At 52.6% G+C, this 17,276-nt stretch overlaps 9 protein-coding genes across 9 annotated transcripts; 7 read left to right on the top strand and 2 right to left on the bottom strand.

Moving 5' to 3' along the window:
* Positions 1–812: 812 nt before the first annotated feature.
* On the top strand, positions 813–1,476 carry PCD1_1 (8-oxo-dGTP diphosphatase; the record flags this gene model as incomplete). Its single annotated transcript, XM_062939777.1, has 2 exons — positions 813–1,231; positions 1,297–1,476. The coding sequence occupies exons 1-2, from the start codon at positions 974–976 to the stop codon at positions 1,474–1,476; spliced, it is 438 nt and encodes a 145-aa protein (XP_062804539.1). The 5' UTR covers positions 813–973.
* Positions 1,477–1,487: 11 nt separating this feature from the next.
* On the top strand, positions 1,488–2,380 carry PCD1_2 (8-oxo-dGTP diphosphatase; the record flags this gene model as incomplete). Its single annotated transcript, XM_062939778.1, has 2 exons — positions 1,488–1,569; positions 1,626–2,380. 2 exons carry the CDS (start codon positions 1,488–1,490, stop codon positions 2,378–2,380), a joined length of 837 nt encoding a protein of 278 aa, XP_062804540.1.
* On the bottom strand, positions 1,901–3,613 carry CTR2 (copper transpport protein). Its single transcript, XM_062941660.1, has 4 exons — positions 3,131–3,613; positions 2,890–3,073; positions 2,646–2,817; positions 1,901–2,593 (listed from the first exon to the last, which is right to left on the bottom strand). The coding sequence occupies exons 1-4, from the start codon at positions 3,236–3,238 to the stop codon at positions 2,476–2,478; spliced, it is 582 nt and encodes a 193-aa protein (XP_062804541.1). The 5' UTR covers positions 3,239–3,613; the 3' UTR covers positions 1,901–2,475.
* A 243-nt stretch (positions 3,614–3,856) lies between these two features.
* Positions 3,857–5,605, top strand: BNA1 (3-hydroxyanthranilic acid dioxygenase; the record flags this gene model as incomplete). Its single annotated transcript, XM_062941661.1, has 2 exons — positions 3,857–3,888; positions 3,945–5,605. The coding sequence occupies 2 exons, from the start codon at positions 3,857–3,859 to the stop codon at positions 4,468–4,470; spliced, it is 558 nt and encodes a 185-aa protein (XP_062804542.1). The 3' UTR covers positions 4,471–5,605.
* Positions 4,457–5,712, bottom strand: QC764_104240 (uncharacterized protein). The gene is made up of 3 exons (XM_062941662.1): positions 5,319–5,712; positions 5,051–5,262; positions 4,457–4,992 (listed from the first exon to the last, which is right to left on the bottom strand). The coding sequence occupies exons 1-3, from the start codon at positions 5,417–5,419 to the stop codon at positions 4,565–4,567; spliced, it is 741 nt and encodes a 246-aa protein (XP_062804543.1). The 5' UTR covers positions 5,420–5,712; the 3' UTR covers positions 4,457–4,564.
* A 767-nt stretch (positions 5,713–6,479) lies between these two features.
* QC764_104250 (uncharacterized protein) lies at positions 6,480–7,706 on the top strand (the record flags this gene model as incomplete). Its single annotated transcript, XM_062941663.1, has 3 exons — positions 6,480–7,010; positions 7,086–7,379; positions 7,473–7,706. Exons 1-3 carry the CDS (start codon positions 6,954–6,956, stop codon positions 7,704–7,706), a joined length of 585 nt encoding a protein of 194 aa, XP_062804544.1. The 5' UTR covers positions 6,480–6,953.
* Positions 7,707–8,630: 924 nt separating this feature from the next.
* QC764_104260 (uncharacterized protein) lies at positions 8,631–10,475 on the top strand (the record flags this gene model as incomplete). The annotated part of the gene is made up of 4 exons (XM_062941664.1): positions 8,631–8,734; positions 8,806–9,912; positions 9,973–10,306; positions 10,371–10,475. The coding sequence occupies 4 exons, from the start codon at positions 8,631–8,633 to the stop codon at positions 10,473–10,475; spliced, it is 1,650 nt and encodes a 549-aa protein (XP_062804545.1).
* A 1,358-nt stretch (positions 10,476–11,833) lies between these two features.
* On the top strand, positions 11,834–13,192 carry EAF6 (chromatin modification-related protein eaf6; the record flags this gene model as incomplete). The annotated part of the gene is made up of 2 exons (XM_062941665.1): positions 11,834–12,202; positions 12,265–13,192. 2 exons carry the CDS (start codon positions 11,834–11,836, stop codon positions 12,796–12,798), a joined length of 903 nt encoding a protein of 300 aa, XP_062804546.1. The 3' UTR covers positions 12,799–13,192.
* Positions 13,193–13,382: 190 nt separating this feature from the next.
* QC764_104280 (uncharacterized protein) lies at positions 13,383–16,260 on the top strand (the record flags this gene model as incomplete). The annotated part of the gene is made up of 3 exons (XM_062941666.1): positions 13,383–15,821; positions 15,875–16,177; positions 16,240–16,260. The coding sequence occupies 2 exons, from the start codon at positions 13,383–13,385 to the stop codon at positions 16,061–16,063; spliced, it is 2,628 nt and encodes an 875-aa protein (XP_062804547.1). The 3' UTR covers positions 16,064–16,177; positions 16,240–16,260.
* Between the last annotated feature and the right edge of the window lie 1,016 nt (positions 16,261–17,276).

A 17,276-nucleotide genomic window follows, 5' to 3' on the forward strand; every position in this document is an offset into this window, starting at 1 on the left:
TGGGCAGATGTGGTTACATCGGATTTTGGGATGGTAAACGTAGTGTTGGTTTTGGGGCATTGGTAGAGGAGGGGGAGTGTGTTGTGATTATACTGGGTGGTGTACATAGATTCAAATTTATAGGCTGATGGGTTGAAGTGCGGTTAATGGTGGTTTGCTTCCTGGGTTAGTCTATCTTCTTACTTGGGAAGGAGCGGGCTCGAGAGGAATAGCTCCTTCCATGTTGCTCTGTGACTGCCGTCTCGAGTCTTTCCATGTTGTGTTGCTCCTTCCTCGAGAACAACTGAACCATGGTATATATATTAGTTTAGACATACACCCCTCAACAAGGAACAGTTGCTCCTGGCCAATGGTCAAGTGGTAAGCCTGCTGGCCGGCAGGAAAGTTGTCCAAAATACCCTCCCAGGGTTCCTGTCCATCCGTGACAGAGCCTCCTGTTCAAATCCTCGCACAACCCACGGTTTTCGGCGCTGTACACCACAATCAAACAAAGTGTGGATGCCCAGCGAACTTTTTGATTTTAACTTGATCATGATAGTGTCGTTCGACTGTCTTTTTTTCCCGTTCTTCCATCTAGAATACCGTTGACGTTTGGACTCGAAATGCATATATCTCCAGGTCAACATTCACGTCACCCCCCACTCTTTCTTCATCAACAAAAAGTTACCCCACATTCCCCATCCCCTTTCCCCCTTCGACGACACCCAACCCTTCCAGAACACCGGCCGGCCGAGGTCCACCTATGACAAGCACTCCTCCGGCTTTTGACTCCCGGAACCCGCCCCGCATTTGCATTTCCCCAGTCTAGTCAAGTGCCCGCAACATTGCCATGTGCATTTCCTACCTTATGCAGTACACTCCAGAGTGCAGTGCACCGCCTTATCCGACCGAGCCTTACGCTTATCCAGCCACCTCCCCTCACTACTCACCCCCCTTTTAACCTACCAACCAACCTAAGCTTTGGCCGCAGAAAATGACCAGCACGTTGATGGTCTCTGAGCCTCATCAGTCAGATCGACAAGACCCCCAACAACAAGAAGAAGATCTCATTTCTACTCCAGCCCAACCAGGCCAGGAAGAAACAAAGACGGTAGTTCAGGGGTTGCAGGATTCACCGAGTTTGAGTCCCACCGCTTTAGATACTCAACAGGAAGAAAGTGAGAGGGAGGAAGACGAGGGGGCGTATTACTGGAAAAGGGAGACCATGGCGCCGTTGAATGCTGTTTCTGCTGTGAGTTGAACTTTGGGGTCAATGAGTGGAATGAGATAGATGGTGACTGATGTCTGGAATGGCAGGCGGCGGTTGCGAGGCTGAGGGCGTTCAAGCCGCCTCCTTTTCCGTTGTGGGATCGGTTGCCTGTCAGTAGACGGGCGGCGGTGTTGTTGCTGTTGTATGCGGACCGGAAGGGGGATTTGAGGGTGGTGATAACGATGAGGGCGGCGACGTTGAGGAGTTTTTCTGGTGGGTTGCTGTGAGATGATACTACATGGAATGTGTGGTTGACTTCTATGTACCAGGTCATGCAGCATTGCCAGGTGGGAAGGCGGACACCATCAACGAGACACCCTGTAACCACTCCCCCATCGTCTCACCACCCTGAACAACTACTGACCACTGCGAAAAGACCAAATCGCCCGCCGCGAAGCCTACGAAGAAATCGGCCTCCCCCTCGACAACACCCACCTCCCCCCACCCTTCACAATCGAACACCTCTGCTACCTCCCCGCCAACCTCGCCCGCACCGAGCTCGTCGTCCGCCCCGTCGTCGCCCTCCTGCACACCTCCCCCCCTTCCTCCACCGCCACCTCCCCCCAGTCAAACCCCGTCTCCCCGCAGCCCAACCCAACAATCACCGCTGAAGACTCCCTAATCCCGCGACTCGACGCCAAAGAAGTCGCCGCCGTGTTCTCCGCCCCGTTTCACAACTTCCTCAGGTCAACCGATGAACCTGGTCACGAAAAGGTAGAAGGGGAGTGGTATAATGGCTCCTGGACGGAATGGCACGAGGAGCCCTGGCGGATGCACTTTTTTTATGTCCCGGTCACTAACCAGAGGGTTACTAAACCTAAAATTCGTGAGGGGGGTTTGGCATCACTGGCTGAAGATCACAGCCCTGATGAGGAGCCAGTGGAAGAGGAAAAGCGGTACAAAGTCTGGGGGATGACCGCTCGGATTCTGGTGGATGCGGCCACGATTGCGTATGGGGAGAAGCCAGAGTTTGAACATAACAGTCATTTTGGAGATGAGAGGATCATTGAGGGATTGGAAAGGTTGGGGAGGCTGGGGGAGAAGAAGAGACGGGGGAGTACAGTCACCAAAGAGGATGTGAAGAAGGCGGGGGAGATTATGACCAAGAAAGAGGAAGGCAGTAAGATGTGAGATGATTGTTTTGGGTATGAATCATGAAATGGTCTATTCTTTTGGGCGTGAGACAGGTGTAGATCACATGAGACTAGATTACACAGTAGAAATCGTTAATGGCAGGCTGTCTCCTTTGCTACGGTGGTCTGACCGCCAAACAAGAGGTATCCGAGGCCGGCGCCAAAGGAGCAGGCGAGCATGACCCAGCCGTTGTAAGTCATGAAGATGAGCCTTATATCTTGTCAGGTTGCCATCTTGAGTGCATTTACGAAAGGATACTCACATGATCATAAAAGCATAAAAGTTCTGCACCGCATACAAGACACTCTTGATGATGTGCGCCCGCTTGGTGACCTCGTCTCTGTTCTGGCCTGTAATCACAGCGCCAAAGAAGGGGGCTGTCTCAGCATCTTGTTCATGATCTTCCTCGTCTTGATATCGAGACTCGATTTCTCCTTGGAACCAAAGGAAAAACACATCGTCTCAGCCTATGGAATATTTGGGGAAGAGTATGAAGAATGACTTACGAGGGACGGAGTTGGCCCGTCTGGTGACTGCGGCTTCATAGCGACGAATGGCTTCACGGAGGGCTTCGTAGCCGGCGCCGAGGGCGACGATGGCGAGGAGGGAGACGAAGAGGGAAAAGTTGGAGGAGATGTGCCATTGGCGGAAGACGATGCAGAGGTTGTTGGTATCCCAGGTGAAGAGCATCTTTCTCTCATATCAGTATCATGTTTTGATGAGAGGGATATGAGGAAAAGGACCCACGTTCATGTTGCACATGTTTTGGCCATCACCGCCGTGATCACCGTGGCCCATGTGAGCCGAGTGGTCCATCATTTCGTGATGGGAGTGGTCGTGGTGAGAGTGATCCATTTTCGCGTTTACTTTGTGAGTGAAAAAGACAGAACAAATGAGAATCGTGAGAGAGAAGTGAGGAACTGAGATTATGGTGAAGAAGTTCTCACTCGGGGTTCAAGTTGCGCATGAAATCTGTCCCAACGTTGGGAACGAGACGCGAACAGGGGTCCGTGGATCCATGCACGGGGCCCCACTTTTGATAATCAGCTCTGGGGAAGGGCGACTCGGCATTGTCTCGGGGGCGCGGGGCAGGAGCTTGGAAAGGATTGATGGCGGGGTTGGTCTGGGTTGATGACGGAGGGAATTTGGGAATGGAGACATATTTCTAAAATCTCAAGAACTAAGATCATCATCAAACATACAGGCTTTACAGTTGTGACGCTGTACACCTAAGCCTCTCGGCATTGACAGGTGGGTGACCACCGAGCTTCAAGATCTCGAGGGTGAAGCTCTCATCTGATCTCACGAGCACTGAGCAAAGCTCCCGATGATACCCGCAGCGCTTTGCTGAATGACAAGTCTTCATATTCGCTCACTCACCCGTCCCAGACTATCACACCTCCAAGTCCATCTCATACCTTTAGCTGCTCTCATTAACCTTGTTCTCACAGATCCAACCAAACGCTCATCGAAATGCTCACCCAACCCATCAACCTGCCAAAATGGTTCAGTCTCCAATATCACCACTTTGATCTCTAACCAAACTAACACACACCCCTAGGCTTGAAGAAAACTCCCACCTCCTCAAACCCCCCATCAACAACTACTGCGTCTACAACGAAGGCTTCACCGTCATGATCGTCGGCGGCCCCAACGCCCGCACCGACTACCACATCAACCAAACCCCCGAATGGTTCTACCAGCACCGCGGCGCCATGCTCCTCAAGATCGTCGACCCCACCGACAACAACACCTTCAAGGACATCATCATCCGCCAAGGCGACATGTTCCTCCTCCCGCCCAACACCCCCCACAACCCCGTCCGCTTCGCCGACACCGTTGGCATCGTCCTCGAGCAAAAGCGTCCAGAGGGGAGCATCGACCGGATGAGGTGGTACTGCCAGTCATGCAAGGAGATTGTTCACGAGGCGAGCTTTCACTGCACCGATTTGGGGACGCAGATCAAAGCTGCGGTGGAGGCTTTCAAGGAAGACGAGGAGAAGAGGACATGTAAAAAGTGTGGGGAGGTGGCGGCGTGGAAGCCCGCCGAGGGGAGTCTGAAGGATCCTAATTTGGAGGAGGCTTGATTTTTTGGTGTATATTTACTTTTCTACTTGGGGGTTTCTAGCGGTGTATATGCAAAAAATCATCTGTTTTGGATACATGGAAAAAAAAAACATTTTACGTCTCGCCGTACTGGTAAGCACCAGTTGACTCCTCCACCTGGACCTCAATCTTGGCCTCCTCGAGCTCCTTGCCGTTGATTCTGATACCAGCCTTCATGACGTCGCCGGGAACGACCGGGCCGACGCCCTTGGGGGTGCCAGTGAGGATGATGTCGCCTGGGTTGAGGGTCATGACCTTGGAGATGTCGCCGAGGATCTTGGGGATGCGGAAGAGCATCAGCTCGGTCGAGTCCTGCTGCTGGACCTTGTCGTTGACGGTGAGGTAGAGCTCGATGTTGTGGGGGTCGGGAATGGCCGACTTGTTGATGACGTTGCTGACGGGGAGGAAGGTGTCGAAGCCCTTGCAGATGTCCCAGGGGAGGCCCTTCTTCTTGGCTTCGTTTTGGACGTTGCGGGCGGTCATGTCGATGCTGAGGGCGTAGCCTTTTTTATCATGTGTTAGTTCGATGGGAAGGGAAGCGCAGATGAGATGAGAACTGACTGTCAATGGCGTCGAGAGCGGCCTTGTTGTCATTCTCATCAAAGTCTCTGATACGCTTGCCGAGGACAAGGGCGAGCTCGACTTCGTAGTGAAGGTCAACACCCTTGGGGCGGACGACCGGACCCTCCCCGGGGGCCAAGATGGAGGAAGAAGGCTTCAGAAAAAAGAAGGGTTGCTTGGGGCGGGTGTTGTTGAGTTCAGCAATGTGGTCCCTGTTCAAGTTAGCTTTAGTACTCCTATTACCAGGTAGGCATGAGGGAGCACACACGCATAGTTGCGGCCAATGCACACGACCTTGCCAGCCTTCTTGAGCGACGCCATTGTGGTTGCGTTTGTGGCCGTAGCCAAACCTCTCCGGAAGATCATCATCTTTTCTCTTTCTTTTCCCCGCTGGAGATAACCGGTCTTTATACGCAATCCAAGGTGTCTGGATGTATGGTAACCCCCCTCTGCAGAGTACCTGCCAAAGTGAGAGATCCCGTCTTACGATGTGAGCTCGGTTCGGGTCAATTGGTCAATTGGCTGAGGTTGGAGTAACCAATCCCAACGACAGCAATGGAAGCACCGGAAGGAATGCCGACCCCGGTTGGGAAAAGAGTGTTGATGGATTGCTTACGGTGACAACTTCACACCTGCTGTGACTGGGTGAGTACCGAGGAAGGATGATATCTTGGTATTGCGATATAAGCTACTCTCTAAAACCCTAGTCTGACTTTGCTTCAATCGAGAAGTTCATGCTTCAATTGAAGGAATAGTGGAGATGTGGAGCTGGGTAGCAACAACAGCTAGCCATTGCTCGCTGTTCAATGTCATCCTCGAGCCCATCTGCAACTGCAACATGGCTTTGCTTCTAAATCGAGGCACAGGGTCTCGAATCGGTGAAGAGAAGGACCGGAGTAGTTTAAGTGTCTCTCGGGCATAATTTCTCACACTTTGAACTTCGACTTGAAACTGTACGACACATACACGGCACCAAAGTATGACGAGACCAGTGTTGGGCCGGGTGGAGGTCAAGATCATGACAAGAGAGCTCTGAAAAGCACGGATCTCAAACACAGTGAGTAACTCGCCCCTGCCACGGCCCGGCTCAGCCTGGCCATCCTGGACACAAAGAACTCATTGTCGGCCTCAGCATTTGCCGACGTACACTCGCAGTCGAGGCCATAAAACCCACGTGGGAGTGGTGTTGGATCGTTGTGGAAGGGGCGGAAACGGGCTTGAACGGCATATTCTCGCCCTGTTCATCATCAAAGAGATAACGATCAACCAATGGCTAACATTGGCAACTTTCCCATCGTTAAGAAGATCGTAAAAGAAGGCGACGAGATGCCGTGATATGTCTTGCAGGGTCAAAGTGCGGGGGACCCCACGCAAGAAGACAAATGGAATTTGCCGACCCCTGTTCGGATCACAGGGGACCGGGACCCCACCAATCTTCAGTGGACAAAGCCAAAGCTTAGCACTTGGGTCAGTGCTGGCCTGCATCCCCAGCGACTCAGCCTGCTGGGTGAACAAGAGCAACCAGCCCGGGCCGTTTTGAGATACGTAGCCCGCACACACCCTCTCCCTCCCATCTTTCCAGCCAGCTTCACTTCATTAGCAACCAGCTGGTAACTGGTGAGAGCATAAAACTGCGGCTTCTCTCTTTCGCCTCACCCGGAAAATCTCGGTTTGTGACACCACACACACCCGTGAAGCAGGATTTCGACATTGAGAAAGGCCACGGAATCCACAGCAAAGACGTCACGGGCTGCACTCTTCGACCTCACGGCGGCCACCACCAACCCTTTGACAGCCATCAAGACAAAGCAGTCTCATTGCCTTTCCCCTTGCGCCTTTTGCATTTTTACACGCTCCAGAAATAACACCAGAGTTATCACCGCTTTCGGAGACAGTATTCGCCATGGAGAGCATTCAACTGGCACAGATGCTAGCTGACCTTAGCGACCTAAATGCAGCTGTACGTATATATACGCCATGCCCACGGACGCGCTCTGTCAAAAGACATGAGAACCTTGCTAAAATTTTGCCACAGCAGGAAGCTTCGGCCGCTGTGGCTTTGGTCAACGCCAACAAGAATCTCAACCAGCCTACGACCACTGCCCCTTCCGACGCCAGCCAACCCTCTGATTTGGTACGGCCACCGATCCGCCCGGGTCAGCGCAATCACCAGCGCACCGGTTCCGCCGGCTCTCTGGGTTCTTCTTCTTTCCTTTCCCGTACCGCTTCGCCGGCCAAGTTTGATAAATACGGTCGTCGCATTCTTACACCGCCCAACACACGAGCCAACTCCTCGTATGGATCAATACCGGGAACCCCTCGTGGAGAGGTGAGCAGTATTCCTTGCCGTCGCTCAAGGCTTGGTGTTTGTCTCCATCACACTTCGGTCCGATGCTAAAAAAGTCGTACTTTTGAACCACAGCAGATAAGCGACGACGATGTCGACCGAGCCGGCTCACTCATGGCCTTGTACGAGATCCGCGCGAAGTTGAAGGACCAAGATAATCGAAGCTTGCTCAAGCTTAGGGAGAAGATCACGTCGCTGCAGCTTGCGAGACAACAACAGGAGAGACTTGAGAAGGGGCCTACTTCGCTAACAGGGTTCGCTGGCGAAACCGCCAACAAGTCAAGATACAGTTATCCCAAACACTCATGAGATCTGGCTGGCGTTTACCACCGACAAAACAACTCAACGGGCAGCTGCTCTCATTGAGGATAGCACGACGGAACTTTCACTTACTCAACGATAGCAGCATCGATTATCGTATACGGCGTTATCATGGAGTTCGGGCCAAACAGGCTCATACAGACAGCCTTCTGGGATAGGGATCATGTTGTGGTTAATGGATTGGGTTGATATTGGAACTTGCATTTTCTTCTTGTGAGGAGAGACAAAACTGGTGCCGAGACTGATGGAAGGAACAACAGCACTGTCCTTACAGCTAGGTTGTCTGATATACCTTGCTGTTGAAAGATTACATGTACATACGTACCCTCGTCGCGATTGTGACAGTCTTGCCTTATTCACGGCTTGTGGTTGTTGGTAGACTGTAAGATTATTCTTTCTAAATCGATACAGCGGAGGATATTTTTGACTTCTGAAGCTCATTCTCTCTAATCATGAGTAATATGTTCTCAATCTCAACAATGCGACACACGACATTCTTCCAGTCCCAGTTAGAGAGGTGGTCGTGGTGCTGCCCCGCATTCGTTAGCATTTACTGTAGCACCCCAACCCCTGTCCCCGGCCCCTCTTGGCACCGCTCCGCTGGCGTCAAGTGGATCCGGCCTGCAAATCGCGTCCCCACTTTTTGTTTCTTCCCAGGTGCTTGCCTGACAAACAGAAATTGCTGGCGGTCCAACTTTCTCTTTGGGAGCGCGTCACGACAACGTCCAATCTTTTGGAGGACGAGACAACAACGACCTCTGACAACATCCTTCGTTCCATTGAGTCGGCCGCTTGCTTCCATCACGTAGTTATATTTCAGTTTCTTCATTGCCGCCAGCCCGGCCAATCTTACCATCTACCGCCTCTTGGTTATTACATCTCGAGAGATTCAATCACCAAACAGCAGCAGCCATGGCGACAGGCGTCGATGCAAAGCTCCTCAAGAGCACAAAATTCCCACCGGAATTCAACCAAAAGGTCGACATGACCAAGGTCAACCTCCAGGTTATGAAAAAGTTTGTTTTGGTTTTTTTCGCGCTCTGTCCGTATCTCTTGTCGGAACCTCGGTCTAACAAGTAGAAATCAGATGGATCGCAGGTCGCATAACCGAAATCCTTGCCAACGAAGACGATGTTGTCATTGAACTCGTGTTCAACCTTATCGAATCCAGCCGCCACCCCGATATCAAAGCTCTACAGATTCAGCTCACTGGCTTTCTCGACAAGGACACGCCCGGGTTTTGCAAGGAGATGTGGGGGCTGCTACTGAGTGCGCAGGATTCTCCCCAGGGCGTGCCGAAGGAGTTGCTGGAGGCCAAGAAGCTGGAGCTCTTGCAGGAAAAGAGGGAGCAGGAGGAGGCGAGGCAGAAGAGAGAGGATAGTGAGAATCAGAGGAGGGATAGCTTTCAGAGGGGGTTTGGTGGGAGGGGTGATAGAGCTGAGAGAGGGAGAGGTGCTGGGGGGCCGAGGGGAGGGGGTAGACTGGGAGGTGATTCTTGGAGAGGTCCAGGTGGGAGGGACGACAACAGAGATCGGCCCTTTGGGAGGGGCAGAGGAGGTGATGAGAGACGGTCGAGGTCGCCGCCGAGATACCGTGACCGTGGGGGAAGAGGAGGACCGAGGGGTGGCTTGAGGGATTCATATGTCCCAGGCGGACGGGGTAGTTCACCGCTCCGTCGTGGCGGAAGGGGGGTGGGAGATAGGCGGGATGATAGGCGGAGAAGGTCCAGGTCGCGCTCACGGTCGCCTTCTGTGCGCTCGGCTTCGTCCCGGTCTCGGTCTAGATCTCGATCTCTCTCTCGCAGCCCTAGTGTGGATGGGAAGAGACGGTCCTATTCGCGATCGGCTAGTCCCCCTCGTCGACGCCGTCGTTCTCGCTCACCACTTCCCTACAGGGATACAGTCAAAAGACGCCGCTCCCCTGCCCGGGATGCCGACCGCCGTAGCCGGTCCCGATCAGTAGCATCCGACCGGGGCTCACCTTCACCAAAGCGTCGCCGTTATTCTCCATCTAGCAGCCGGAGCAGAAGCAGAACCAGAAGCAGAAGCAGGAGCAGGAGCCGCACCCGCAACCGCTCTCGCAGTCTAACACGCAGTCCATCCAAGATCCGAAATCGGCGGTACAGTCGATCTCCTTCCTATTCTTCCGGATCCTCTCGCTACTCCCGATCTCTTGGTCGAAGCCGAAGCCGAAGCCGAAGCCGAAGCCGAAGCCGAAGCCGAAGCCGAAGCCGAAGCCGAAGCCGAAGCCGAAGCCCTCCCCCCAGACGGTCAAGAGGTGGAAGCAGGAGTGTCTCCCCCGACATCAAGCGACATCGGAGTAGGAGCCGCTCTCGCAGTACGGGCCGTAGCATTAGTCCTGCTAGCTCCTACGGACGACGCCGATCCCGTTCCCGCTCTCCACGTCGTCGATCTCGTGATAGAAAACGTAGCCGCAGTGGTTCGAGGGATAAAAGAGGAGGACGAAGCAGGGCCTCTTCTGCATCTTCACAACTTTCCAAACGGGACAGATCGGCTGATGGTTCAGGAGCTGAAGACAGACCCCCCAAAGCCCACCATGACGATGCGGCGGTGTCAAGCCAAGATCAGGTATGTTCCCCGAAGTTTCCAAGTATTTGCAAGATATGATGGCTAACTATTGCTTATGCTGCAGGAGTCCAAAATCGACACTGAGCAGCGGGAGAAGGAGCTCAAGGAGAAGATCAAGCAGATGAGATCCTCAAGAAGTAGTGACGTGGTTGAGGCTAACGGTGCTTGAAGCTGTTTATCACTTATTCGTTCATTGAACCACATCAGAGAAAAAAAAGAAGAAAAAAAAAAACAGGAAGGACATTAGCATGGCTTTGGGAGACTCGCGTTTCGAGGCGTTGAGGTTTGGAAGGCGGCTCTGTGAGGACTACAAACCCCCAAAATATTGTCTTGGCTTGTTTATTTGAGCATATTTTTAGCAGCCTCTGTGTGGATCGCGTAGTAAAATAATAGCTGTGATAATATAGTGGCAAGGACGTGTACTTGAAATTTGTGTTGGGTTGTGCGGCATTAGAGAGGGTGATGAAGTTCTGAATGGTTCCTTCCCAGGATATAGGTACCTACCTGGTTTGCGGTCGGAAGTCACTGCCCCGGATCATCACAGCTTGGGCGTTGGTGTGGTCTGATGAGAGACAATTGAAGTCGTGACTGCCTCCTTTGTATCTTCTTGTGACGTGAAGAGTGGGTGGGGGGCACCTTCCCCCACTCGAAATTACAAGTTCAGGCAGGAGGCAGAGCTTCCAAGTTGAAAGAAGGAAAGAAGATGGGAGTCGCATGCTCTGAGATAAAAGACCAGCTCCAGGATTGGTTGAGAAGCAACCCAATTCAATCCAAGTATCATCACTTGCTACCCGGCTTTATAACTTCAGCATTTTTTTTGCTACAGTCCATTCTTGCTTGTCTTGACATCCTTTCGGTTCACACGATATGGACTTAATGGCCTTCTGGAGGACGGTCTGGGACAGAGTGGACATCATCGTGGACATCATCAATATCGACTTTTGGCATCCAATTCGGCCTGCAGTACTCCGTATCAAGGCCGATTTGTTTGTTTTCCAAAAGTTCATCACTCGCCGGTCCTGGCAGGCTATCAGGTGGTCCTGGAGAAGGGCCTGGGAGTGGTTCTGGGAAGTTGCGGAGGCGGTCTTGACGGCTTGGTCGTACGTGTTTCTTAGTTCGGCTATCGGTGTTGCCTTTTTTAGCTGTGTTATCTGTTGGATGGTGTTCGGTTTTGATTTGCGGAGAGTCGTGGATTCAGTGTTGCCCCGAGCACGGCTGCTCCCCCCGCCGTCCTACACACCGTTACTCATGCCCGCACTATAATTCGACAACGCACTGCAACCACTAAGGGCTTCATCCCGGTCCACTGAGGCGCCAACAAGGTAAGAGGCCCGAGACTCGGTACCGCGACATGTCCAGGCCCGAGTTCTTGACTGACGCATTTTTAGACCAGGGAGGAAACAATCACTTTGCACGCGCACCACACCCCACGTTTACGCACCCACTCACTTTACACCGATTCAACGCGCTTTTTCTGCATCTCTCAACGCGTCTTTCGTCATCATACCACCTGCTTAACAACCAGTCATGGTAACGGAGAATACAACATCTTCGAATGGAGGAGAGGGAGGCGGAGCTGCTACAACAAAACCTGTGGGGAATAACGCGACCGCGGGGGGGCATCAGAACACACCTGTTAAGAACGAGTCGTCTGCCGCAAATGGAGGAGGGCAGCAGTCGCAACAGTCACAGCAAGCGCAGCAGCAGCAGCAGCAGCAGCAGCAGCAGCAACAACAACAACAACAACAACAACAACAACAACAACAGCAGCAGCAGCAGCAGCAGCAGCAGCAGCAGGCGGCGGCTGCAGCGGCGGCTGGAATCCCCTATTACGAGAAACAACGAGCGCAGCTTAAGGAGTTGTTGGCGAAGAGGAGGGCGCTGGATAAGAGACTTGTGGGTTTGACCCTTTCTGGAGTGACTGTGGGCAGGGAGCTAACGGGGATTGATGTAAACAGGCCGCTCAAGAAGAACACATTTTCCAAAAGGAAACGGAGTACCTCGAATCAACGCCGCACGGAAACATCATCATTGGGTTCGACAACTATGCCAAGGGAGGAGGCGGCGCTGGGCAGGGACCAGGCGCTCCTTCGTCTTCTGCTGCGAGGAGAAAGGGCGGTGGTGGAGGTGGTGGTGGGATGCAAGGGGGGGTGTTGAATGATGCCAACAGGGTCTTTTCTCGTAGTTCGATTTCGTACAATCTGGCGGCACAGGCTCAGTTGGCTCAACAGCAGGCTGCCGAGGGTGTCACACCGGGTAGCACGCCAGGGCCTACGCCGATCAGTGGGAGTTTTGCTGGAGGAGACAGTTCAAAGGTTGGGACACCTACTAGTGCTGGGGGTGGGAATGGGGGGGGGAGTAAGGCGGGGAAGAAGGGGAGCAGTAAAAGGCCAGTAGGAAGAGGGGCGGCGGGTGAAGGGGACGGAGATAGTGAGACTGATTCCCGTGATGCTAAGAAAATTAGGACTGGCTTTGGGGCGGGGAGGAAGTGAGATCACTTGAAGAAGGTGGTGATGAGCAGGGACGGTATTGTACCAACATGGAAGTTGTGATTTTATGGTAGGATGGATGGGAGCGAATGGCATGATACCAATGGCGTTTCTTTTTTCTTTCTTTTTTATCTGGGCATGAGGTATGGCCTCAAGATGCAAACGGCGTTTAGACTGGCGGTGTTGACGGCATTCTTGTACGAGTAGTTTTATGGCAGTTGTCTGAACAAAACAGGATTGTATCTTGTCTGGAGGATCAAGTTTGTGTCGGACAGACTTTTCACGGGGATTAAAGGTTGCTTTGCATATGCTGGACGGGAGGTTTCCTATCCAGCACCGGGAATAAGGGCTGGAATGTTGCAATGGGGCCCGGAAGGCTCGGATGTCAAGGTTAGGAAGATGGCGAGATGTTTTGTCTCCTGCCGGATCTGGAAGTCCTGATGCTTACACCACTGGCATGTCGTGCCATGGTTCTTCCAACCATAGGCGGTGATTAGCGCCTTTGTGGGTTGAATCTTGGACGTGAACGGGTTGCTGCTAGGGGGGGATGGGAGAATGGATTTAAAGAGTGAGAAGTGCTTCTCCCGATGACATTATTCTCATCACTCTTGAGAGTTTCTTTTCATTTATTTGCCAGATTTTTTACGTCAGAGATGGGGGAAGCTCAAGACCCAAGGTGGGACGGATACGACGATGACGATGGGAGTGGTGGTGAAGAAGCTCTAGCAGCAGCCGCAGGTCTTAGCTGTTTCTCAATGCGGGGTTGTTCAGGGGAGGGGAAGCACCTTGACGGTTGTGGTGGTGCTGGTGCTGCCCCTCACTTGGACGGCACCAACAGCACCACCGCCATTGTTGTCTCTGAGCTCAAACAATTGTTCCCCCGCAGCAGACGGCGATTATTATTATTCCCAGGAGTAGAAACGACCTTTTTCTTTGTCTGTTTTACCACCCTCTTTTTCTTGGCATTCATCATCAACCCAGCTATTGCCAGCCCGGTTTGGAGGGATTCAGCCGGCAACATGACCATCATGGCGACAAAGTTCACGCCCGAGGTGATGCTCTCTGCCCCGCGGCGGTCGGCTGCTGTGCCGAACGGTAACGGGACGCTGGCGCTGTATACCGTGTCGACGTACTCGTTTGGGGAGCATAAGCGCAGGTCGGAGGTTAGGGTGTTGACGATTGCGAATGGGCAGTCGAGTGTTGTTGTGGAGGGGAGTGGTGCTTCGGAGCCGAATTGGGTTGGGGAGGAGGAGTTTGTTTGGGTTGAGGGGGTTGGGGAGAAGGGGGAGATGGAGATCAAATGGGGGGATGTGAGGGGGAATAAGGGGGTTGTGAAGAGGTTTGAGGGGGGGGTTGGGAATGTGAAGGTGAGGGAGGTGGAGAGGGGGAGGAGGTGGGTTTTGGGTTTTACGGTGGTGGTTACGCCTGAGGGGGAGATATATAACCCTGTGACGGAGGAGAAGGGGTTGTCGAGTGGGAGGGTGTATGATGGGTTGTTTGTGAGGCATTGGGATGCGTGGAGTTCGGAGAATAAGAACTCGATTAGGTATGGGTTTTTGAGGAGGAAGGAGGAGGGAGGGTTTGAGATTGAGGGGTTGGTGGATGCGCTCTATGGGACGGGGTTGAGCTCGCCGGTGCCGCCGTTTGGGGGGACGGGGGACTTTGATGTTGGGCCGAAAGGGTTGGTGTTTGTGGCGAAGGATCCAAAGCTGGATCCGGCGATGTATACAAAGACTGATTTGTATTATCTGTCGCTGAAGGAGTTGGCGCAGGAGAAGCCGAAGCTGAGGTTGGTTGAGACGCCGGGGTTGGAAGGGTATTCACAGAGCCCGGTGTTTTCGAATGATGGAAACAAGATTGTGTTTACGCGGATGAGAAGCAAGCAGTATGAGAGCGATAAGACCCGTCTGCTTTTGGTCAAAGATCTCGACGAGTTGAAGGCGGAAGAGTTCTATGCCACTGAGGACGGCGAAGGTGGCTGGGACGCCCGTCCAGATGCCATCCTCTGGTCTGCCGACGACAAGACACTCTACGTCACAGCCGAACACAGAGCTCGCAACCTCATCTTTCAACTTCCCTCTACCCCATGCGAAGCTGGCAAGAAGCTACCCTCTGTCATTACGACAACCGACGGCTCTGTCAGCGATGTGCGCCTCCTCAGCACCACCGTCTCGGCCCACTCTCCTGTGGCCGGCAGGTTATTCGTAACTTCCACTTCTTTGGTGGACAACTCCTGCTACAGCATTGTCAATCCCTCTCAAAGCACGTTCCACATAGTTTCCTCCAACTCCAAGCAAGGGAAATCCTTCGGTCTCTCTCGGCTAAGCGTTGACGACATCACCTTCAAAGGTGCTGGCGACTATGATGTCCATGCATTGGTCATGAGACCGTCCAACTTCGACCCCAAGAAGAAGTACCCCCTCTGCTTCTTGATCCACGGCGGCCCGCAAGGCGCCTGGGCTGACTCTTGGTCGACCCGCTGGAACCCAGCTGTTTTTGCCGAGCAAGGCTACGTCGTTGTCAGTCCCAACCCCACAGGCTCAACGGGATACGGCATGGCGCTACAAAACGGAATCAAGGGAGACTGGGGCGGTAAGCCATACAACGACCTAGTCAACGCCTTCGAGTACATCCAAGACAATCTGGACTACGTGGACACCGACAGAGCGGTGGCACTGGGTGCCAGCTACGGCGGCTACATGATCAACTGGATCCAAGGCCACCCCCTCGGCCGCAAGTTCAAGGCGCTCGTCTGCCACGATGGAGTGTTCTCCACCTCAAACCAGTGGTCAACTGAGGAGCTGTTTTTCCCCATCCACGACTTTGAGGGGACCATCTACGAGAACAAGGAGGGGTACCAAAAGTGGGATCCAGCGAACCATTTGAACGAGTGGGCCACGCCTGAGTTGATCATCCACAGCGAGCTGGACTACCGTCTTCCTGTTACGGAGGGGCTGGCGGCGTTCAATGTCTTGCAGGCGAAGAAGGTGCCGAGTAGGTTGTTGGTGTTTCCTGATGAGAATCACGTAAGTTTTACTCTTTCACACATTCTGATAAAGGGGGGCTAACATGGAATTAGTGGGTGCTCAAACCTGAGAACTCGCTTGTTTGGCACAAGACTGTGCTGGGTTGGATTAACAAGTATTCTGGGATTGAAGACGACGCTGGGGCGCAGGTCCAGGCTCACCAAGCCAATGTGACCAAGCGGGAGACTGAGCGGTTGGACAAGGAAACCTTTGCGAACTTGGTGAGCAAGTTGGCGTTGTGAGGGCGAAAGGTTGTAAACACCGGTATGACTGGCATGTTTTGCAATATGAGGGAAATTAATGAAGTGTTATATAGATGTTGATATCAGCAAGCCATTATATATAACTGTTATTAGGTACGATCTCCTGATGTGTTCTTTGTAAATGCTTGTCCTCCTAAGGCTTACCTAGCCATCAGTTGTGTCAATCTTAGACTGCTATTCACATCTAAACCACCACCCACTTGACTTAAGCACATATGGCTTAACAAATCCTATCCTTCAAATCAACCACCCCAAACCCCAAACATGCCCACCGTGAACGTCACAAACCCCACCAGACCCTAAGCTTATGCAAAGACCACACCAACACCAAGAATAAGAAACCGCCCTCCCCTACTCTTCCTTTCCTCTTTTCTTCCCTCGCCCTCCGGGGCCTTTGGTTAGTTTGCAACCTTGCAAACATTTACAGAAAGGCCTGCACCTGCTCCAAGTTCCCAGTCCGAGGATGATGGATGGCACGCTACTCAGAGACACTGCTACAATTTTTGGTCACCTGATTTGCAATTGCAAATATTGCAAAGAAAGATGGGCACGCACTCCAACCTGGGGATGGCATGCCACATACTCAAAGAGACTGTTACCATTCCCCCCCCGCTGTGATCATGGTTTTGCTGTGACATGGAGGAGGAGAAACTCATCAGTATGGGGCTTGACAGTGTCTTGAGCCAGGTCTCAGTCTATCAAGTGGTATAAAACCGTCACCAGTCGTCTACCTCCCAAGTTGAAATGCATCTATGAAAGCCAACACTGTGAACAATTGATGGGTGAGTATCGCCCAGGTAAACAACTGAGCAAACAAGCGACAACCACCAAAGCACGAACCAGTAGAAACAACACAAATGACCGAACTAGCATCATATTCAACCGAATATACTAGATATACCTAAGCTAGACTATTTGAAAATCATCCTCCATTCCCCCCCTCTTCTCTTCTCTCGTTGCGCGCAGCAAATGGTATCCTACACTACTGCATTCCATAACAGTTGACATAATTACTCATTGCGCTCCTTCGCCCCAAACCATGAACCGCCCGCTTTGCATCAACAAAAGGAATAATCCTGGCTTATCGAAACTTTGCCAACCACCTGCCGCCATGAGTGCAAATGCTGAAAATGAGATAATCAACACAAGCGGTGCCCCCTTAATCCTAATCACCAACAGGGGCTTCCTTCTT

Source organism: Podospora pseudoanserina, chromosome 1 (genome assembly GCF_035222485.1).
Source record: "Podospora pseudoanserina strain CBS 124.78 chromosome 1, whole genome shotgun sequence".
Lineage (NCBI taxonomy): Eukaryota > Fungi > Ascomycota > Sordariomycetes > Sordariales > Podosporaceae > Podospora > Podospora pseudoanserina.